Source organism: Carassius gibelio, chromosome A22 (genome assembly GCF_023724105.1).
Source record: "Carassius gibelio isolate Cgi1373 ecotype wild population from Czech Republic chromosome A22, carGib1.2-hapl.c, whole genome shotgun sequence".
NCBI classification, from domain to species: domain Eukaryota; kingdom Metazoa; phylum Chordata; class Actinopteri; order Cypriniformes; family Cyprinidae; genus Carassius; species Carassius gibelio.
The window spans coordinates 3,458,151-3,482,764 of NC_068392.1; the positions used below are offsets into that span (position 1 = coordinate 3,458,151).

General features: G+C 35.4%; 1 protein-coding gene across 1 annotated transcript; it reads right to left on the reverse strand.

The window, feature by feature from the left end:
• Positions 1 to 5,931: 5,931 nt before the first annotated feature.
• Positions 5,932 to 24,526, reverse strand: LOC127942828 (zinc finger RNA-binding protein). Its single transcript, XM_052538804.1, has 19 exons — positions 24,400 to 24,526; positions 23,740 to 23,980; positions 23,539 to 23,653; positions 22,145 to 22,360; positions 21,004 to 21,356; positions 18,747 to 18,929; positions 18,392 to 18,611; positions 16,459 to 16,607; positions 16,095 to 16,214; positions 15,032 to 15,177; positions 14,263 to 14,389; positions 13,995 to 14,185; positions 13,740 to 13,908; positions 12,268 to 12,415; positions 10,550 to 10,635; positions 9,259 to 9,354; positions 9,067 to 9,178; positions 7,657 to 7,754; positions 5,932 to 7,574 (listed from the first exon to the last, which is right to left on the reverse strand). Exons 1-19 carry the CDS (start codon positions 24,468 to 24,470, stop codon positions 7,410 to 7,412), a joined length of 3,006 nt encoding a protein of 1,001 aa, XP_052394764.1. The 5' UTR covers positions 24,471 to 24,526; the 3' UTR covers positions 5,932 to 7,409.
• Positions 24,527 to 24,614: the final 88 nt, after the last annotated feature.

Below are 24,614 nucleotides of genomic sequence, written 5' to 3' on the forward strand. Positions count from 1 at the left end.
TACCTAAACTCACTGGTTAAATCTTATGTGTCCTCCAGAAGTTTGCGCTCTGCAAGTGAACGACTCCTTGTGGTGCCATCCCAAAGAAGTTCACAATCACCCTCACGGATCTTTTCCTGGACTGTGTCCAGCTGCTGGAATGACCTCCCAATCTCTTTACTCATTTTCAAGAAACATCTAAAGACTCATCTTTTTCACCAGCACTTAACCAGCTAATACTAGCACTTTTCCTTCTTTTCTTGCCTGTCTATGCATTCTTTACTAGACTAACTGAGACTTGTCATGGCACTTGTATACTGTTGTTGTTCTCTTGTTGACCTGACTGCTTCTATTGTTCTCATTTGTAAGTAGCTTTGGATAAAAGCGTCTGTTAAATGATTAAATGTAAATGTTTATACAGGACGGTACAGAAAGTGCACAAGTGGGAGAGAGTGGAGGGGACGGCGTCAGAATGGACCTAGCGCTGGGACTCCTTCAAGGATCACCCGAAGCACGACCACACTATACGCACGAGGCTGTTGGTTCTAACATTTTAGAGTCTCCTTTGGTAGAAATCTCATTCTGCATTCCCCATGCCCTCTCTCACGCTGGGCCCTTGGAATTGTCCTAATCTTCCCTCCCCTTACAGCGGTCCTGGTTGAAGGTTCCCTTCTCAAACTGTGCAACACATTTTCACTGCACAAATGTACACATCTCTTGTCATGAGACACATTACTAATTCAACGCTGAATCGACGTTGAAATGCGACTGGGGAGTCAAATGATTCGCGATCCCGCTATGAACTCCCGAACTGAGTCAAATGATTCACGAACCCGCTACGAACTCCCGAACTGAGTCAAATGATTCGCGATCCCGCTATGAACTGACTCAAATGATTCACGAACCCGCTATGAACTCCCGAACTGAGTCAGATGATTCACGAACCCGCTATGAACTCCCAAACTGAGTCAAAGGTTTTGCGATCCCGCTATGAACTGACACAAATGATTCGCGAACCCGCTACGAACTCCCGAAATGAGTCAAATGATTCGCGATCCCGCTATGAACTGACTCAAATGTTTCACGAACCCGCTATGAACTCCCGAACTGAGTCAAATGATTCACGAACCCGCTACGAACTCCCAAACTGAGTCAAAGATTTTGCGATCCCGCTATGAACTGACTCAAATGATTCGCGAACCCGCTATGAACTCCCGAAATGAGTCAAATGATTCGCGATCCCGCTACGAACTCCCGAACTGAGTCAAATGATTCGCGATCCCGCTATGAACTGACTCAAATGATTCACGAACCCGCTACGAACTCCCAAACTGAGTCAAATGATTCGCGATTGTCGTGTTTCTGTGAGTGAGGCAGCTAACTGTGAGCTCAGCTGCTGCTCGTTATAACTGACCACTCAGTCGGTCTCAAATTATTTAATATTTGCCTGTTAATTTGTTTTATTTTGAGCGAATTTGAGTCGTGACATGTCAAAGGAGAACAAAAGCTGTGAACACAAGAAGGGTCAGATGTTCTGCGAGTTCCTGCAAACATACTGGCAAAATGAGGTAAAAAAAAAATCGCTATCTTTATTATCTTTTGAAAATAGTAAAGTATAACCAGAGTTTACAAATGGGTAGCATAAAGGACATGTTACCTGCAGAAGATAAATAAACACCCGTGTGTGTATTTTGCATTGCTTTATCACAGATGATCAAGTTAGATGCTCACCTACTGTCTTGCTGGTAAGTTATGTGTTAATGTCTGTCTTTTAGAGATTTTTCCACATTTTCTTGATATGAATCCCATGCATTAGGTGTGTTATATATGTTTTTATTCTAATAATAGTTTCAAAGTGTTTTCTGAAACATGTAAGTGCAAATGTCGGTACAATTTTAATGAATTAATGAAAATGAATTTAAAAATGAGGATTGTTTAAAGCAGTGGTTCTCAGTGTCAGACCCTCTCTAGTGGTTATGCAGGTGAATCACTAAATTAAATATTAATGTTAATACATTTTAATCTAATCTTTGAGTAAGGCTTTTTTGTACATTTAAGTACAGTTAATGTACAGTAAAGTTATGCAACTTTTATTATAACACATTTTAATTTAAACTAAGTTTTCATTTACCTGTACGTAAGCACAGTGTAGTGTTAATGTTCAAACTGTATTTACCATGGTAAAGGGGCTGACAACAATAAATATTCTTATTAGAATAAAACTGCCTCATTTTTTAACTGTAGAGCTGTAGCTGAATAGTTTGGCCTACTACGCTGCTGAAATTTAATGTTGGTCATTATGGTGGAACTTAATATTTAATAACAAATATTTTCTGAAGTGGTACTTGGTATAAAAAGTTTGAGAACCAATGGTTTAAAGAAATGGTATAAAATGAAATCCTGCTTTTTAAGAACTTTTCAGTAAACCATTTCTTCTTTCCCCTTGTAGAGTCATCGAGGATCCAGTTTATTCTTGAAACATTGGTAAGAAATTGTTCTTCTGCTACATTGCACTGTCACTTCTGCTAGAGATGCTTTGACCTTTTGTGATAGGTTTTGATTGTACTTTGTTTAATAAAAATGTACTTAATTTGATTTGACTTGTTTTACTACACTGTAATGTTAGTGTTCTGATTAAAACAGTGTAACTGGGGGCTCTGAAAACACTGCTTATGAACAATTTGTGAATTGTAAACTTTCATCTGAATACATTAAATAAGTGTTTAATGAATAGTGTTGTCCACTTTGTTTCCAACTCCACTGTTACTGAACTGTAAAGTGAAAATATTGTGTGATTTATTTTGCATTCAGTTTTCACTTAAATATATTTCACAATATCAAAGTTATTGTGAAACGTTGTGAACATACCTAAACTCACTGGTTAAATCTTATGTGTCCTCCAGAAGTTTGCGCTCTGCAAGTGAACGACTCCTTGTGGTGCCATCCCAAAGAAGTTCACAATCACCCTCACGGATCTTTTCCTGGACTGTGTCCAGCTGCTGGAATGACCTCCCAATCTCTTTACTCATTTTCAAGAAACATCTAAAGACTCATCTTTTTCCCCAGCACTTAACCAGCTAATACTAGCACTTTTCCTTCTTTTCTTGCCTGTCTATGCATTCTTTACTAGACTAACTGAGACTTGTCATGGCACTTGTATACTGTTGTTGTTCTCTTGTTGACCTGACTGCTTCTATTGTTCTCATGTGTAAGTAGCTTTGGATAAAAGCATCTGTTAAATGATTAAATGTAAATGTTTATACAGGACGGTACAGAAAGTGCACAAGTGGGAGCGAGTGGAGAGGACGGCGTCAGAATGGACCTAGCGCTGGGACTCCTTCAAGGATCACCCGAAGCACAACCACACTATACGCACGAGGCTGTTGGTTCTAACATTTTAGAGTCTCCTTTGGTAGAAATCTCATTCTGCATTCCCCATGCCCTCTCTCACGCTGGGCCCTTGGAATTGTCCTAATCTTCCCTCCCCTTACAGCGGTCCTGGTTGAAGGTTCCCTTCTCAAACTGTGCAACACATTTTCACTGCACAAATGTACACATCTCGTCATGAGACACATTACTAAAACATGTTTTTTGACAGAAACTGTAGTTTTCCTCCAAAATAAAAGATCAACTGGTTTCAGACATAAAGGTACAAGGGTTTCTCTGGCAAGTGCCGCAGAAATTATCCATTAATATGCTAAATTATTTTACAAAAACCTTTAAATATTATTGTATTTGGATTGTTCTACTACATGTTTTTATCAATACATCCATGCATATTCTGCATCATAAAGTTTGGGATTATTTTCATCTGTTTTATACAGTATGTTTCCAAAATAAAACTGCTGTTTTACAGTTTTGAGCATGTGATAGTTTATTGAAGTTGATTGTAAAGGCATTGCTGCCAGTCATTTGATTGTTAGTCTTTATCATGTACTGTTGATATAAATGCAAACTAGGATCTAATTGAACATACAAGTGTGTATTTATACATGGTGCCAGGTACGACGGTGAAACAACGTCGTGTTATCAACGTTGATTAACTTTTCAAAATCAACACCTCATTCAGCATTAATCCAAGGTCTGCAGAACGACCATAATTCAACGTTGAATCGACGTTGAAATGCCGACTGGGGAGTCAAATGATTCGCGATCCCGCTATGAACTCCCGAACTGAGTCAAATGATTCGCGATCCAGCTGAACTGACTCAAATGATTCGCGAACGCGCTACGAACTCCCGAACTGAGTCAACTGATTCACGAACCCGCTACGAACTCCCGAACTGAGTCAAATGATTCGCGATCCCGCTATGAACTGACTCAAATGATTCACGAACCCGCTATGAACTCCCGAACTGAGTCAAATGATTCACGAACCCGCTACGAACTCCCAAACTGAGTCAAAGGTTTTGCGATCCCGCTATGAACTGACACAAATGATTCGCGAACCCGCTACGAACTCCCGAACTGAGTGAATTGATTCGCAATCCCGCTATGAACTGACTCAAATGATTCACGAACCCGCTATGAACTCCCGAACTGACTCAAATGATTCGCGAACCCGCTACGAACTCCCGAACTGACTCAAATGATTCGCGAACTCGCTATGAACTCCCGAACTGCCTCATATGAATCGCGACCCCGCTATGAACTCCCGAACTGACTCAAATGATTCGCGAACCCGCTACGAACTCCCGAACTGACTCAAATGATTCGCAACCCCGCTACGAACTCCCGAACTGACTCAAATGATTCGCGATTGTCTTTCTGTGAGTGAGGCAGCTAACTGTGAGCTGCTGCTCGTTATAACTGACTGCTTGCTTGGTCCTGATCTACAGTGTTACTCTTTATTTGGGAGATTGGATTAAGGAAAAGTGCTTCACTTACTGTTCCAGATCCAACGATTGTCAAGATGTCTCCTTTGTGATACGCTTCACCTGCTTAGGAATGCAATGCTGTTTTTTGGTGAAACACTGAGTTCCTGCCGTCCAGTTCCTCTGGAGTAATAATAAAAGAGCTGTAAGAAAAGTTAAGGTGTGAAAACTTCTGGAGGTGTCAGCTGATGTAGAGCACAATGTCTCTCTTACCAACGCCTTGGGTTTTTTATTGAGCACCGGACATCTGAAGAGCTTCAGACCTTCAACCTGATGGAGAAACTGTGGTAAAAAGCACTTAAGAAATGATTTTGCATGTTATAGCCATGTTAAATGGTGTACTTCATCTTAATTAGATTTCTAAAAATGTTAAGAGAAAAAAAGCCCAGAAAGTCATTCCAAATCCCAAAAACCCAGATTTTTGTCACTGCAGAGGTGATTAAAATAGTGAGAAATGGCCCAAAAAAAGTCCTGAAAATTAAAAAATTGATACATTAATTCGATATTTTAATAGCAATAATTAATATCAAGTTATATAGCCACTTTAAAATACAACAAAATGTAACCAAAAATGGCCCAAATTCATTAAAAACCCCAATAAACACATGAATTAAATAATTACACTGAAAAAAAAAAGGTTTTAAATGGTAAAAATGGTGATTAGTGAAGAAAGAAAAAGGCCCGTAAAACCTCAATGCATATAAATTGAAAAATATAATATAAATGAATATTACTCCAAATTGGCAAATCCTGAACACGTGTGCTAATAAAAATAATAATAATGATAACAATAGTCACACCATAAACCTTGACTGCGAAATGTTGTCATTTCATAAATTAAAAAGTGTACAAAAATGCAATCTAAATGAGTAAATAAATAAAAACCCACATTCAAAATTTTAATTTTGCATAACCCCTTGACTGTAAAAAAGCTGAACATTTTATTCAAAATGTAAAAAAATAAAATAAAAAACACACTGCTTACCACTTACAGTACCTGCCTAAAAAAGCCAAAAGGCAACTGAAATAAAGAAAATGTACATGTATATATTTGGCTTCAACTCGAGTCAAAACAGACTTAATCTGACCGTTTTCTCCGTTTATTAGTTAAGCAGCACTACACAGATATTCCAACTGAAAAAAAGATCACACTAGAATTATTCACAGTCCTACAAAACGAGAACAAGACACTCAGCAGGAACATTTAAAAACACCGGGAAATGATTGCATTATACATAAAAACAGGTGGCAGAACACAAATCCAGGTGATAGATGAAGAATCAATTCAATATACTAACAGCAATCTTTCTAGCAAACTGTGCATCTCTCGTTAGATTTGACTTTTATATAAAAATGTAAGAATAGAGAGGTATTATATTATATTGCAACATGAAGAACCGTAATTTCACCTCCTCGTTCACGTTTCAAGTACTTTAAATCTTTACCGCAGGCACGTGTGAAGAACCACAGACTTTAGGTTGTGTTTTCGTGTTGTTCACTAGAGAACAACTGCTCCATACCCTGTCGAAACGCCAGCTTCTCAACCTCAAATGAGCGATTATTCAGTATGCAAATAAAAATAATGATTGCAGAGAAGTCTAGTTTTTTTTTCTTCTTTGTCGGTTACAGATCTGACGCCTAAAAGTGTATAAATCCAGTGTCAGGTTAATAAACAACCACACAAAGCTGAATCGTGTCAATTTTAACAGCTTATTAGTCAATACTAATAACTACTTATTTAAAAAAAAAAAAAAAAATTAAGATACACAGTAGAGAAACAAATTTTGCATACATATTAATACATGATAATATTATATAGAATAGTATTCATATTTATAAATATATCTAAATATTTTGTGTTTTATACAGTGGGATCCAAAATCTGTGACTTTTCATTTTTCCAAAAAAAGAAAGAAAAAAAGAATAAAAAATGAAATCTTCTCCAAAACCATTTGAAAGCAATGACCATCTGTTAATTCATTCAGATTCAATAAATTACCTTAATTTCATGGGAAAATAAAAAATATACATATTTCTTATTAATTGTAAATTTTATAATGTTCATTTGACGTTTTTCAAAACAATAAAAGACATTTATTTCCATCTTAAAATGCCTGGAAAATATATATATATATATAAAAAAATTATCAACGTGGATTCACGAGTTTTGGGCCCCACTGTGTAAAAAAACCAAAAAAACAGTTGTATATATTTATATATTTAAATATATGTAAACATAAAAAAGACTGGCCTGTGTCGGGATAATTAAAGCTTTTAATTAAGTGCCATTAATGTGTCAAAGTGCCTAACAGAGCTAATGTGATGTAACTTTTTATTAAATGCCGGTCATCATCTGATTCGCTGAAAAAGTGATGCGACTGCCTATCTTCAGCTCAGATGTAAGAGACACAATGCATTATAAAAGGAGAACAACTTAGTTTTTTCATTTATAGTGCTTTTGAAGAACGGAACCATCGAGTGCTGTATTTTTTCCCCTTTGAGTGATATTTTTAAATTTCTAAAGACATGACAGCTTGTGTAGATTAGGCAGACGTCTCAAGGGTCGTGAGAATCGTCTTTTTTATCCTTCTTTCCGTAGGCTTCTCCCTCGCCGGAGTCGCGTCGTCTCTTGCGATTTCGGGCTCCGGTCTTTGAGACCAGCAGTGAGCCCATGCCCAGGACGTTATGGATCTGACGGAAAGCCAGCAGTCGTAGCGCATGCTGAAAAACAAGGACACGCTGCTTTCAGAACAGCACGGATCACGCTAACGGAAATGTTGGCTAGGCTAGCCTCGTTTAGTACCTGGGCACTAGCGGTCACGTCCTCCCGAGCTTGTTTCATCATGTTTCCCAGAGCGTCAGTTTGACCTTTCTCACACGGGTCAAGAAGACCTGGACCATCTGAGGAGTGGACAAAAGTTTCAATCATATAAATGTAAATGTAGACAGGTTACAAAACGTTTTGCGAAAGATGCATTTGTCAACATAAGACGCAAATCTAAAACTATCTAAAAATCGTTTTTGTTAAGTGAAAAAAGCTGAAATAAAACAAAATATAAAATGTTACGTTTAAAATGTAAGTGAAAATTAGAAATGTTGCTTTGGCAACTAACTGAAATTAAATAAGTTTAAGAATTAAATTAAATGTGGAACAATATTTTCTTTTTTAAAAATGTAAAAAAAAAAACAATAATGAAATGACAAAAGAACACAAAATTGCTTCGTCTTATCCCAGTGTTGTTATTCTTAACTTTTTTGACTATTAAAAATTAAGCTTAAATAAAAAAAAAAAAATTTAATATTAAATTATTTCGCCAAGGCAACATTTCAACTTTCATTTATGTTGTTTTATTTAAATTGAGGGACTAAAATGAGTAAGAATACAAAAAAAATGCATTAAATATAAACAGAAATATTTAAAAACTAAGTCTAAAATGGCAAAAGCACATTCAATTATTGCATCCTAGTCCAGCCTTGTTATTGTTAACTAAAACAGGTTCCACTGCAATGAAGCTGAAATAAAATTAAATCTAAATATTATATGGAAATAAAAATAGTAAGCTAAAATTAGAAAAGTTTGCTAGAAACTATTTAAAATAAAAACTACTAAAAGTAATACTAAAATTACTCCAACTGAAATAAAAATTAAAGCTGAATCGAAATGTTTAGAAAAATGGAAACTAATAAAAATCTGGGAAAATAAGCACAAAACAAAATTACTGTCATATCTCCGCGTTGTTGCAAATGTTAAATATTGTTAACTATTAGAAATAATTTGTTAATGGAAATAAATATTAAACAAAAACAACATTTCGATGAACGATCTAAATTTATTAGAAAAGAGGCATTTTTCTTAAAGTACAGTAAGTTTAAAGTTTAAAGAAATGTTGCCTTGACAACTTAAAGTTAAGATGAAGTACTAAAATTACTAAAACCTAAAAATCAATTAAAGCTAAATAGAAATATTTAGAAAAATAATAACTTATAAAAATTACAAAAGCACGTAACAAAATTACTAGGATTTAAAATAAAATAAAGAACTATAATAGTATATAAATATTAGTGCCGCCAAAAAATAAAATCACATCCAAAATAAAAGTTTTTGTTTACATAATATTTGTTTGGGTACGTTGTATAATTCGTAATTAAAAGTATAAAATATAACATATATATATATATATATATATATAAATTAAACTAAGACTGTTCAGACCTGGCAGGAGAATCCCGGTGGCGATGCATTCGAGGACTCTTCGTAGAGCTTCTGCAGGACTGAGTGGACCTGATGCACTGCTAATGGCTTTTTCCACAAGCAGCTCCATGGCCTTTGCGAAAGAAAACACAAGTTAATATGACTGTGACTGGCTAAAGCAAAAGACACGGTTAGCAAACAAAGCTAACTGACCCAGTCGGGCATCTTTCCCCAGGTAGGTATGCGCTGACACAGATCCCGCAGAACCCGAATAATGATGACGCAAGACTGAAGACCATTCGCCCGAGCCTGTGGACGAAACTCATTAATACACAACAATCACAGCTGCAAAAACAACAGCAATTCAGTTAACAACACAAATGTAAATGCTAGATGATAATGCTAATGCTACTGCTACTAAAATTATTTGACGGTTGAGTCTAAGATCAAAACCATACTCTACGCAAGTTCGCAAACAATCAGCCTTTGTACTGCAAGTGCACAATTCCATTGTTAATGCTTCACAACAAAATTATTTTTATAGTTAGCTAGCTAACTACGAAGCTTATAATATTACAAAACGATCTGAATTTGTATTGTAAAATTTTTAAGTTATATTTATCGAAACAGAATGTGTCATTTAACAGTTCAGAGTAACTCAACTATGTTAAAATTAGTGCTAGGCAATGATTAATCGCAATTAAACGCATCCTAAATATACGTTTGTTTACATAACATGTATTTACTTTACTTATGGATAAAACCCATTAAAACGCGACAATTATGGCAAACAACAGTTAATATAAACTATAAATGCTAACTGAAAAATGCTAATGCTAATATGTTACTAAAATTAAATAACCAAGTCTAAGACCAAAAGCATACTCGAACACAGAGAAATACGTGAACACAGTTTCACTGTACATGCTTAACTACAACTTATTATTCAAGTAATTAGCTAAACTGACTGTAGAAAAATTAGTCTAGAAGAAAAAAAAAAGTTTGTTAATGACCACTATAGTGCCCCTTGTGGCAATACTGAAAATAAGATGCAGTAGTATTACTTTATTAATCGTATTCTGACATCTAGAAACTTGAATACGAATGAAGTCAACCTTGCATTGATAGAGGTGCGACTTGCCGGTCCTTGTCGGCAGCTAAATTATGTTTTCTAAATAACTTTTTTTTTTTTAGGTATCAAGCCAATTTAGTGTTGAAATAAAAAAAAAAAACCTTCAAAAAATTCACTATATTCAAGCTACTTTTCGCTAGTAACTGTAGAATAGCTACTACTACTCAGAAAGATTTTTTTTAACGTTGTCTTATGTAACAATGCTACACTTTAACAATGTGACCATGTTAAATTATGAGTTGCTTGAAGCATAGCAAAATATAATTACAAAGGAACTTCAACACTTTTCACAAGGTTACAGATAACGCGTTTCCTGCCACGTGAAACCTATCCTAAATTAGATATTGTAAACTTTTTTTTATTTTTTTTTACCTGAAACCATTTAGCATGTCGCAGGGCCGCTAAATACTCTAGGCACTTAGTCCTGCTGAGAACATCTGGAGGATCTTTCTCTGAGGCTGCAAGGGCACATGTAGGAAACATTGTCAATTGTATTTAATCATTGAGAAATCGTAAGAAAAAGCAAGTAGATCTTGTTGATATAAAATTATTGCTGATTAAATGACAGTTTTTACGGCATTTGTGGCAATAGGCTGTGTTAATGTGATCATTACAACACACGTCAAAACAAAGTGACAACACTGAAATGTCACAAGACGAGGGGTTTTCTGCACATCCAGGTTCCTAAAAAAATTGTTGCAATGTTATGCAAAAATTTAAAATATTATTGCTTCGGTCTGTTAATGCATGATTAACAAACCCAAACAAGGCAAGTGTGGAGAACCACTTTGGTTTTTTGCTTATTTGAAAGAAATAGAATTGAGAATATCGTTAATATAATTAATAAACAATGACCTGAGGGAACAAGTCGGAATTTCAGAGGCTTTTGAGATCGCTGTTCAGAAACTTCAGGATGAGAGGACAAAATAACTAATAGGCCACATGGAGGACGATAAAATCAATTTTCTCAAACGTTAAATAATAATAAAACTGTAGTTTAGGTTTTGTCATATTTACAGACACAAAACACCAAAATGTTGCTGATATCACGCAAACTATTGTGAAACTAATCGTACATTCTCAGCCCCAAAATAATATTTTGCCCATATATTTGATAGGAGTGACAAACGTATTTTACAACTAAAGTTCTCTATTAAGAGCTTGTTACCAAGCAATTGTTGTTTTTAACTAGGGATGCACCGGTTGACCAGCCATAAATCGGAACCGGACGGTTTTTGGTCTTTTTTCGGCCATTTTTCCGGTGTGTTTGCGTGCACAGACTACATTGTAATGGTTCGCTATGTCATTTGTGTGGAAGAGTATTTCGAAATCTGTGCGCAGGACACAGGAAGCCGATCAGTACTGGAAATGCAGAGCTACATGTCTGAGGCACAGATAGCAGGAAGCAATCAGCCGTTGTTGTACTGGCCCACAAATAAGAGTCTTTCCTGCGCACTGAAGCTACGCGAGCCTATCATTGACAGGCGACTGCACTCCTCCGTGTCACTGTTTAGAATGGGAATTTTCTCATTATTTACAAGTAGTTGAAAACATTATTTGTGTTTAGATATTGTTAGAAATCAGCTGGACAAAATGTATAACACTAGCCTAGTGGTTTTTGGATATTTAACTGCAAATATCTTACAAATTTTTCTGTACATTTAAAAATAAATGTGATTGTCACCCCCAAGACTTTACATCATTCACCGCCGAATTTATACGCACGTGAACAACTTGACCTGAAAAAAAGTTTGTGGTCAAAGCTAAAGATCTCTCTCATCCTGAGTTGCTCATGTATCTTACAACACAACTTGTACAATACTGCGCCACAGTGGTAAAGAAAGGTCAGAGATCCTGTTTTTGATTCCTTAAAACGCTTTCAAAAAGCAATGCAAAACCGAACAAGGGCAAATAACGGACTGAACCAAAAGAAGAAAAAAAACACAAAGAAAATGAAAGAGGGGGGAGAGAAATGAACAGGAAAGCCAATTCACTGATGGAAAATTCAATTCTGTATGGAAATATCCGTACTTTTTGTGAACCAAGGGAACACATATAGTGCTGCTGAGGGAAAGCACGGGTTCTCTAACCTTTCTCCATGTTGGGGACGGGGTCTTCGCGCATCACTGGCGAGGTAAGAGAGATGGTGACCTGCATTTTTGGTTCCTTGCTTGAAAAAATGACGATGTTGGCTTCCTCAGGGTGTACCTGCACCTCATACTGATCTTCAGAAAAGGTCTGCCGGTTAAAAGGACACTTTGCATTACTACAGAGGAGACGGTGGGGGTCAATACAGGGGGCTTAATTTGTCCCTTATAATCCCAGTGGTAATCGCCACACTCAAATGGCTGGATAATGCAAGGGTTAATGATATATAATGCATATGTGAATGAAGTACACGCCCCAGTCTCTCTCTGTAGGTGTCATAACCAGGCAGTGGAACTAAAGATCAGTTAAAGATACACGGGCCACAACAGCAGCAGAAGGAGCAAAGTCAAAAGCTCATTTATCCGCAGTTATTTTGAATTATATTTTAGGTGGATCACACAATAAACCACCAGAAACATGTCTGGGTCATATTTCATCCCAATTAAAACCAAATGTATATTTTGCATAAAGTAAACGATGCATATTTTTTAAATTTTTCATGACATTTTGAACACTTTCCTTACTCAGTCATTACCGCAATGCACAACCATCTCAATCTCATTACTTGTTGTAATATAACAAAACAATCAAATAATAATAAATCTGTATGTTACTGATTGCATCAAGTACATGTTTAAGATTTAACAATATTTTCATGACACTTAGCACATTTTCCCCATGCATTGAGTCATTACCGCAATGCACAACGATCTCAATTTAATGAGGTTTTGTGCTGCATTAATGAGATTTTAGGAAATACTTTTAATTGTCATGAAAATAATTTCAAAAAATACATTATTTAATATAATTATTTTAAAAAAAATATTGAACTGCGATTAAAACTTTTATATTTTTAATGTAATTTTATGCACGTTACAGTAATGAGTTTTTTTGTGTGTTTTTTTAACCCTCATGAAAATAAAGGTTTTTTGTTTTGTTTTTTTGTAGCATTACAGTAAAGACAATTTAGCAATGTTAACTTAATGGGCTTACAAATACACTTCAATTGCTTTATGCAAAATATAAATCATTTTCATTTCAAGTATAAATAAGTTTGAATAAGTAAATATTATACGTTAAAAAAAAAAATCATACATTTTTGATTCAGGTGTGAAATATGACTTGGACATTTCTTAGTGAGATTCACGCACATGACAGCCAAGCGTAAACGTAAAACCACACACCCAGCTACAAGTTGCTGTATAAATATATATATATAATCTTGCCATGACACCTGGGACCATGTGATTTCTCTTGTGGGCCATTTCCATCACGTAACAGCCACACAAAGGGAAATTAGGTGATAAAACCACAAGTGCAAAGATATAAACAGGTGAGAAGTTAAAGTTTTTAGCAGCTTCGACAAAAACATTTATTTTCCATGCATAGCAACTTCATAAAAACACAAGCTTACCGCTAGTTGTTTGGGCAGTTGCTCCGCAATGGTTCTCAATAGAGAGGCGGTGGGTTTCTTGGCCGCTAGCAGGATGAGCTGGACATTGCGATCGCCGCGCAGCAGGAGACCTTTAGCCAGGATCCCCACACGCATGACTCCTTTAAGAACACGTGCCTGAGACTCTGACCTGTTTAAGAAAAGCACGTAAATCCACACTCCTTCGCACTGCTGTTCCAGAGCATGAACAGAAAGCCAGCTAGTGGGAGTCCTCACTGTTTGTCCGCCGCGTCATCGTCCACAGCACACGCCTCTTTCTCCAGCAGCGAATCAGACACCAGTTTGAGAGCGCGCTCAGAATGCGACACGATTCGCTGGACGGCCTGAAGCTCCTCCTCCACGGGGTAGATGGCCGAGTGCTTGGCCATGACGTGGCGGTCGTCGGGCGAATCGGGACGCCGCACGGGCTACAGATAAATGGGAGGATTGTTGGTCAGATTTGGTCTGGGCAGTTTTTGTTTGAAATGTCATCGTGTGTAATTACCGAAAGGGACGGCAGGGGCATGCTGGGATGGCCCATGAGAGGGGGCGGGGCCATTCGGTGCCTCATGTCCACCCAGTATAGCTGCTCCTCCTCCATTCTCCTCCAGTACATGTCCTCCTCGTACCTCCTGAGGGACGACGCACCGAAAAGTTACAAATCATGCCATCGTAACCCACACACTCCTCATTCAGTGTAACAAAATGAGAATTATTATATACAACATTAGAAAAATATGAACAAAATAGTAGAAAAACACTGATACAATAATTGACTCTACATTTAGGTCAAAACATGGTGTGAAATGTATTACGCACAAATATATAACTATATTTGTAATTATATTAGTATTTGCTAAAAAAAAAAAAAAAAAAAAAAAAAAAACACTAAATCGTGTTTTATTCATTATATGCAAAGTGTTTTATATGATTTATAATTATTTGAAAATAATTCAATTTTACATAAACTGAAAATGATTATATTACATATATTTGCACAAAAATAAATAAATTTTATATGAAAAATCTTATATACTTTTATATTTTGTAATGTGAAAACTATTACATTTATAATTACATATTTGTAAAAATGCAGTAAAATTATTATAGATTGCTATATTTTAATTATAAGTAAATGAGATTGTGTATATATACATACACACACACACATATATATATTATAGTGACAAATAATTTTTTATGCACTTTTGTTAAAAATATCAAATATTCAAAGAGTTTGGTGTTAAAAAAGTTAACTGAAAGCTGATAAAGACCTCATTTCTATGTGCCAGCGCTGTTCATCATCCTGTTGTCTCTTCAGCACAGATTTCTGACTCTGCTTTCGCAGTTTGACTTCCAGAAGTTTCCGTGCTCGATTACTGGGCTTGATCTCCACAGGAAGGTCAGGATTCACTTTTTTCTGAAAATTAGATAAGAAATTGGTCAATAACTGCAGCCCTGCAAAATTTAGAGTGTTTACTATCGGTTTATAATGTTAGCTTGACTGTCTTGGTTTTAATAAAGTGAAGCGGTTTTGCACTGATTATAGACTTAAATTTAATTGGTTATGAATAAACTGATCTTTCATTAAGTTCACAATAAAATGAGAAGATAATCAACTATTAATTTGTCAAACAGTAAAATCGCTTGATAAGCCCAACAATCTCTTTAAAAAAAAGTTTTCTTTGAGTTCAAGTTAAAATAAATAAATGAATAAAAGCTAATCAAAATGCAAAAACCCAGATTATATTAAGCGATTTCATTGAAGTAATTTTTGGTATTTAAGTTAATTTTCAAAATAATTATTTGTTGAATTTAATAATTATATTAATATACAAAAGTACATATACATGTATAAATATACTTACTTAATGATATAATTAAAATATACAATATTTGCTTTTTTTAAGCTTTTTTTCCAGTCCAAAATCGAAATAAAATTATAAAAACTAATAAAGAAAATAAAAAGGTATTTATTCCACAATAAGCATACTCCGGTTTATTATATAAATAATTATGTATTCAGTTTAATAATTATATTTACTAAAGAAATATAATTATAATTAAATACCCATTTTTTGTATTTAAATAGATGCATGTATATCATAAAATAAATTAGTTTTTAGTGATTACATTTTTTGTTCCATTTTCTTTGAGACCATCAATTTTTAAATAAAACAATAAAATAAAAATTATTATATGAAGAAATTTCCAAAGGGCAAATATTTAATTTCCTTTTTTTTAATATATATAATTTGATGAATTTAATCATAATTAATATATAGAAATACACTAATAAATAAAAAATGGTTTTCTTCTCTCCGGGTGAGGTCTAACCTTATACTGCAGCCGGTGTCTCCGTCCCTTCAGGTGCATGTCTTTAGCGTCGGGATCGTTAAAGCTGCATTCACACAGTTTACAGTGAAAACGAATCACCTTTCCGTCATCATTTCGAACCTGTTTAAGAAAAACAAATAAACCACACAATTCAAACTTTAATCCTTCAATAGAATAACAAACACCCAATTTTCTTTGAATGTCAAACATTTACTAGAAGAAATCCTGATTTGCTAATAAATATGGTTTTTAAATAAATTTGACTGATTCATTGAGTAAAAAAAAAGGGTACAGATTCACTTTTGTTCCAGTTTTCCTCAATGCATTATGCAAATAATGAAATAATTTGACTGAACGCTCTCACTTCTTCGACATAATCATGTCCCACAGGCTGAATGTCTGCTTGAACTCCAGAACCGTCACCATCCTCATCTTCACTCAAAGCGTCCGTCTTCACTACAGACGGCTTCGCCTCCTCCATCTTCACCGGAGCGGATGTGGATGTTCTGCTGCCTGGAGAGAAATGGTTTCTGTAAGACGGCTGTTTGTAATGTAACCATGCTACCAAAATGTTTAAGTTGTGCAGGGTTTGTTGTACGATTACATCTGCATCTATTAACTGATGAGCAACAATATCTGGAATGATTATCACATCTGTATAAAGCGGTGTCTGTGTTGAAGTCATGTTAGATTCTGGAAAGAAAATTCTGAAATTAATAATTTATTCCCATCATGTATGTTTTGTGAGTGATACACTAAAGAGGAAACATTATATATTTCTGTGATCAGAATGGCCAATGATTGCATAAGTGCTGGTTAAATTAAGATAAGAAAGGTGAAATTAAGGTGAATTGAAATGCAGAAGAAAACTTAAATCTCTACACTGGAAACCTCAGGGATTTATGACAAAACTAAGCTTAAAGACATTGTGCTTCATTTATGAGAAGTGTGCAAATAGGTCTAAACATTCTTACATAAACTGTCATTGTAAATAGATCATAAAACTTTGTTAACATTTGTTAAAATTATTTAATGCAACAATGAACTAAACATTTATTAAACCTTGTTAAATGTTAGTTGTTAAAAATGCAATTTAATAAAATGTTTTCACGTGCATTAATGATAAAACAAACAAACAAAATCTAATAAAAAATTTGAAAATTTGACCTTAGTATGAAGTTTTACCAACATTTCTTAAATGTGCACAAAAATGTAAAATTCTTATGTAAATCAGTCGTAAAACAATTTTTGCTTAAATTGTTGCAATTGCACAAACTTATAATCGCAAACAACTTGTACAAGGATAGCTTTACGCATTATTTACACAAAGTTAAACAAATGAGGCCAAATAAGTTTAGTACGATTTCATCAATCATTTGTAAAACTATGTAATGTATTAAAAATGTGACCGAATTCATTCTTGCATAAAAAAACCAGCTTAAATCGTAGTTATGTAAACCGTCACAACTGCACGTGAATTTATAAAACATTCAAAATAAGCTCCAATGTAAATGTCGCAAATGCAAAATAATTGTAATAATTTAATAATTTAATAATTCAGTAGTATTATTACATACATGTGTAATTGTGACAACCCTTTCTAAGTAATTCGCAAAACCATTCTTCAGTTCTCGTAATTGCGAACAATTTCTGTGCAAGTTATTCATAAAGTAAATTTTTTGGAAAACAGATAGTTGTCCGGATGATTTACACAGAGATTAAATCCGCATAATCTTTACGAAAAACACCCTTTCAATATATAGACGAATTTATAATAAATTTACATAATTTCCAGTGTAAAAGTTGCGAACAAATTCCTTTTAATTTAGAAAACTTGTTTTATACTACAAAGTTGTGCAATTGTGAAATCTGCATACAATTTTTTTTTTTAAGCATTCTTGTGTAAATTCTCATAAATGCGAAAAATTTCTGCACAACTTATTCGTAAAATTATTTGTTTGCTCTGAACGATTTACACAAAAATTCTTCCGTTCACGTTTCACAAAAAAGGTCCTAAATCATTATGTAAAGTGTCACAACTCCAAATAATTTCCTGATAAATTCACAAACTCCAATGTAAATGTTGCAAACGCAAACAAATTTAGTTTAGAAAACTTGTTTAATATTATGTACTTGTGCAATTGCAAAAAAATGTATAAAATTCACGAAACTCCTCATGGTCGCCAGATATTTCTGCACAAGTCATTTTTTTAATTTTTGTAACAGTAATCTGAATGATTTACAGAGAAATTCATTATGATAATATTTAACGAAAAAAGCTCTATAAGATCACTCACCGACAATGGAAACTTTAGCAGTGGCTGGTTTTTTCGCAAGAGACACCGTCAGTTTGGACGGAGCCGTCGTAAGCGTCTTCTGCGCCACCGATGTAGGGGTGGGAGTGGTTTTCGCCGCCGTCTTGCTAGTAGTGATTGTAACGGCAACAGAGGCAGAGCTCACCAAAACGGGCTCCGTTGAAGGAATGGGTTTGCCAAGTTTGGTGTGCAACTTCACCACCTGAGGAAAAGTTTAACAGCAGTTGCATACTAATGAAAAGATTCGAAGATGCCAACAAAGCTGTTACACCAAAACATGTTGAAAAACCCAAAAGCACTGAAATAGCCAAATTAACCATTATGACATTTAACAAACCTTCTGGTGCTTGGATCCCCGGATGTGTGCAGCGTATGCATCTGCACCGGTGCATGAGACATCGCACAATTCACAGCGCAGCTGCGTCTGGACTCCACGAGGTCCGTTGGTCACCTGACTGCCGCTCTTCTGAGCCGCCTCTTTCTTCTTGTGCTTCTGTCCTTCCAGATGTTCTCGATACGTCTGCAGGAGAGCATACGTTTGCTACCACTTTCCACTGAATGTGGGAAACTTTAAGGCAAGACACTACAGGCAACATTGTTTTACTTTTTGGTCAGTTTTGAGAATTAGGGCTATTTGGCTTTTCATTGTTTAAACGTGGAAAGAAAACATCCAAAATACTTATTTTATTTTATTATATTGCAAATTTAACTATTTGCATCTATAGATTTCAATTACAAAACATATCTTTAAAGTCTGTCCTCTAAAAATGAGTTTCTCAACTTAAGTACAACTTACATACTCCAACTTCTAGAGTTATGTTCTTATCTTTAATCTGTATATTTTTAATGAGAGGTTTGTTCATATACCATTTTATTTCCAAAAACATTGGTGAAATGTACCTAATTTCTTGCTGTTTACAGTATTTTTGGATTTATGGAGTGATAAAGAGAGTTATTTAAAATACCCTTAGTAGAAGCCTTTTTATTCAGACTTTACAGATTTCTTCTGTGGAAATGTATGCAAATTTGTGCATGTTTAAATAATGGTTCGATTGCATATGTAAACATAATATTGTAAAAAAAAAAAAAAAAAAAAATTGTTAGCAATTCTCAATGTAACCAATCCACAGGGTTTTTATTGTCTGTTTTTGGACTAACTGTTTAGCACACTGGTCAACAATTGTTTCAAATAAAGTAATAGTTCAGCAAAAAAGGATACATTTTCTAATTATGTACTTATACTTATGAATCTTGGATTGCCTGGGGCTTTTTTCTTCAGCAGAAGGGAAATTAAGATTTTGTAGGAAAACATCAACTATAGATTACAATTTCATTCCATATCTTTTACGGCCGGTTTCTCAAAATGTTTTTTTTTTTTTTAATCCATTTCAGCAGCTATTACATACACCAAATTTTACAGTTTTATTCCCAACTATATCCTTAAGATTTTCACTGAGGGGTTTGTTAATTTATCATTCGCCTGATTTTTGTAAAACATAAAAGTTTAGCAAACTTGTAATACAAAAATTGTGTGCAATCCTTTATGTACTGACAAAAAAAACTAGGGTCATTGTGGATCATTATAAAGCTGGCTAAATATGGATTTTGGACCGTCAAAAATGATCGAAGTAGGGTAAAAACATACCCAATCGATATCACCATACTTCCCAAGTGAATTAATTGCATAAAACAAATTGCAAACATTTTTTGTATTACAAGTTCTCTAAAATGTTATGCTTAAAAATCTAAGGAACAAAATGTGAATGGTATATGAACGAAGCCCTCAGTCATGTTAGGGAAAGTTACATTAAATGCAAATTTCAAGTCTTCGGTCACTTCCGACTGCGTAGGAGGCAAGTGTGACTCCTAAACGAAGAGGACCAGAGGGTTAAAGATATGAACTGAAATTTAAGTCTACAGATGAAAATAGATCAAATAGACTGGTAACAATAAACTGACACATAAATATAGATTTTGGACCACTGGAAATGGTGTACGGTGAGCACCATTCACTTGCATTAAATAAGGGCCTTTCGCGCAAACTGTTTCATAGTACCGTTTAGTGACCAAAGCTGTGTTTTTGTTGTATCTCGCGGGTTTCACAATAATGGACAAGAAATGTTGATGTATTCGGAAAGTGATTGAAAGAACGTAAAGAACTAAGAATCTCCAAACACAAATGGGCAGTGCTACATTTTCAACAAGTGCCTGCACTCCAGTGTCCGAACATTTATCGCTGTTCAACATACTTCTGGAATAAGTTGACAATGTTTACAATGTGTTAACATGGCGTTTTAAATCATGGCGGGCGAGGGCGTTTTCGAACGCGTCTGGCCAATCAATGTCTACTTATGTCAGAGATAATACCAGTTGTGCTGGTTAGACACTGCTCCAGACTAGGAGCTAATTTGGTTCACGAAAAAAAGCGGTTCAAAAACGCCAAAAAGTGGATAGTTCCACATTCAGTTCTGGTACGATGAATAGGTTCCCACGCCTTAAGTTCTCTTCGGCTGAAATAAGAAAAACCTATATATCTTGGCTGGCCTTAGGGTGTTTTGAGTGAAGTCGAATGTGGAGTTGATGCAAACGCTCACCTGTGGACCGGCACAGCTTATCTTGCAGATATCACAATAGTGCAGCTGTGGCTGTTTGGGCGGCCCTTTGGGTTTTTGGATTTTGTTCTGGTGGAAAATGGGTTTCTTGTATGCGCTGACAGTGTGGGTGGTGACTGTGCCACTCCTGGTGTTGCTCCAAGAGGAGCTGGTGAGCTGTTTTGGATGTTGTTGTGTCTGCTGCGGCGGTGGAGGCTGCTGTAGCTGTTGGAGGGGAGGTTGAGGTTGAGGTTGAGGTTGAGGCTGCACCTGTGGGGGGGGCATCTGTGCCGGCTGGAAGTACGACGGCGTGGATGTGTAGCCGCTAGAATCATAGCTGGAATAGCTGAGACCGACTGAAGCAACAAAGAGAGCAACACAGTTAGACGATACGCTGGTGGCTATTTGTAGCGTATACGCTTCCAGTCAAAAGCTTGAGATCAGGAAGTCTTAATGTTTTTTATAAAGAGGTCTCTTCTGCTCATCAAGGCTGCCTTTATCTGATCAAGAATACAGAAGAGAAACAGTAATCTTGCTAAATTTTATTACAATATAAAATATTGGTTTCTATTTTAATATCCTTTTAAAATATAATTTATTTCTGTGATGCCAAGCTGAATTTCCATCAGCCATTACTCTAGTATTAAATGTCTCATGATCCTTCAGAAATCATATTTTATTGGTGCTGTCAATTTTTTTTTTTTTTTTTTTGGGGCAACTGCGGTAGTCTTTTCAGGATTATTTGATGAATAAAAAAAAAAGCATTTATTCAAAATATAAATATTTTCTAACAATATAATTATTTGCTATCAATTCCTAATTTAACATTTGAATAAAAGTTTTAAAAAGAAAAAAAAAATAATAATTGTTATAAATGCTCCTTTTTAACTTTTTATTCATCAAAGATTCCTAAAAAAAAAAAAAAAATCACTTATTCTAAAAAAATATAAAGCAGCAAAAGAGTTAATAAATTACATTTTAATATATTAAAATAGAGAAATGTTATTTTACATCATAATAATTTCTCACAATATTCCTGTATTTTTGATCAAATAAATGCAGCCTTGATGACCATAAGAAACTCCTGGAAATAAACAATAAAAATCGCTCTGATCCTGTAAATCTGACTGGGCCGTGTCCGTACCGGAGTAGGACGTAGCAGCGGTGGAGCTGAAGGAAGTACTGGGGGTGTAGGTGGATATGGGGGCTGGAGTCTGCTGAACGCTGGTTGATGTTGGGTAGATGGTGTAGCTAGAGGACACCGCGCTCACAGCTGGAGGGGGTTTCAGAGCGGAGACCGCTCTTTGAACCGGCGGCTGGCTGTACGCTGTGCTCGTTGTGCTGTAGCCAGGTTTCAACCCTGAAAAGCCAAAGATGTTCTCATTTAAACCTTAAAATTGGAAGCTTTATCTGAGCAGCATAGCTAGATATCTCTATTTGTTGTTGTTTTTTAGTATACTGATGGTATTTAATTACTGTGAATAGGTTTGATTGGCTGGTTAATGTTTTTTTTTTTTTTTTTTATTCAAGCCAAGTGCATTCAAAATGCAAGATGTAAAGTTCACATGGTTTCTCACCAAAAGAACATGAATAGTCAACTATTTTCATTTATATGCACCAATGTATCAAAACATAATGAACAATAATCTACATTTGCATCTATAATCTACACTTATTTATATACTACTATAGTATTTATGAATATTTTGAATTAGCGGTTATTTTCCGTGTTTCAAACTTTCATTTTGATGTTTTAGTAATTCTATGTAGAAATGTATTAGTAATTTTTAAAATGTATTCCTATTATTATTATACCTGTTTGGCTTTATTTATTTTAATTGACATATTTAATTTCCATTAGTTTCCAAGGCAACAATTTCCTCTTTACATTTATCATATATTTATATTTTAGCTTCATTTCAATTCATTTCAAACTAAATTTAATAGCAATAGTTAACCAAAACTACACCGATATATGTGTATAACGTTTTAATTTAAATAAAAATGCAACAATAAATCATTAAGAAATGTAATGTTTTTGATTTTTTTTACGTTTTTTAAAAATACATTAAAATCATTGCAATAATCACAATATTGGATGAATGTATAATAATGATAATTAAATGTAAAGTTTATAATATATAATTATATAATATAATTTATAACAACACATATTTCACTGATATTCTTACGAAAATATAAGTGCATGTCATATATCATTTAAAATATTAAACTATATCATATTTCTAAATTGCATTACTATTACGGTTACAAATTTACTAAATGACTTGAATCTGCATTATGAGTGCCAAAGCCTAATATATCTGCTGGGAAAACGGGAAACATGTTCACAAAACATGCAAAACCCTAAAAGGCGTAGTTCAACCCAAAAATTGGGACTAGCTTCTCGTACAAGTATAGAAACTCATACAAGTTTGGAACCATTTTTGGGTGAACTAAAACACATTATGTCATCTTCGATGAATCTATTTGTGTAGCTGGCAGATTGTAAAGCATTGAAAGAGAAATCAGATTCACCTGTCTGGAAGTAGGCCTCGGTTGCGGTCTGCTGCGCAGGTGCGATGCTCGTTTGAAAGTACTGCTTGTTCTCGTAGCTGCTGACCGGCGGCGGTCGACCGTAGCTATAACTCTGCTGTATAACCAAATTAAACAGGGAATAAATAAATGGGGCCAGCAGAGAGGCATCACTGATATGAATGATGCAAAAAGAAGACTGACCGGTTCAGTCAGCACTTGGTAGGTTTGATGGGCGGTCGTCAGCTGCGGAGACGTTTCGGGCTGCCGGTAGACGTAGTTGGGGGCAGGATGGGGCTGGTAGGTGGGGTAGGGGGCAGTGACCGCGGGACTTACCGGTGGGCCGGTAGGATACGAGGCCGTAACCGCATGGGTCACTCCAGGGGCGGCCTGGACATTATAGCTGCCAGTGGTTGGGTGGGAATAAACAGGAGGCGGCTGGGCACTAGATGGGACATTTTAGGATTCAGAATGAATGTGGTTTACATGCATCATTACACCAAAGGTCTAAAACACCATTTCCATAGTATAAACTTTGTAAAGCAATAAAAATATAGTACCTTTTGCATGCATATGCACATTTTAAACGCACTGTTTAGAGTGCAATGTAATTGCATGGTAAAAACATAGTGCTAAATGTTTACCATGGTACTAAGAGTCCAAATGAATACAAAAAGCACCGCGGTATTTATACTAGCACACGCATACTTCACTTTTCACGATATCATGCAAGCATCAATAACTAGCCTATGAGATATTTGCGCACTGGCCGTCAGTATCTAGTTTAAATATCCGTCGTGGTTTCAAGGCTGTTGTAAATAAGCGGTGTGTTTGTGAGAGTCTGTGTTTGTGTGTGTTTTGTACCTGTACTGCGGGCCGGCGGCGGCTGCTGCGGCTGCATGTGTGAATCCATAATAATTACTGGCCGCCATCATAGAAGCTTCAGCGGCGTTTGGGAGCGCGACGGCGCTCACGTGATCAACACGTGTCCGTGACGTCAACGTTCACCTCGCCGCTGACCCCCGCAGAGCCTAAAGATAAACCCGTTATGATACAATCATGTAATAATGTATATATCT

Excerpts from the sequence above, each read along its gene's own strand:
- LOC127942828 (XM_052538804.1), bottom strand. The coding sequence starts at position 24,470 with ATGATGGCGGCCAGTAATTATTATGGATTCACACATGCAGCCGCAGCA. Across the intron at positions 21,357-22,144 it reads CGCTGCTACGTCCTACTCCG|TCGGTCTCAGCTATTCCAGC; the intron begins GTACGGACACGG and ends TTGTTGCTTCAG. Across the intron at positions 13,909-13,994 it reads GATGACGCGGCGGACAAACA|GTCAGAGTCTCAGGCACGTG; the intron begins GTGAGGACTCCC and ends TTTCTTAAACAG.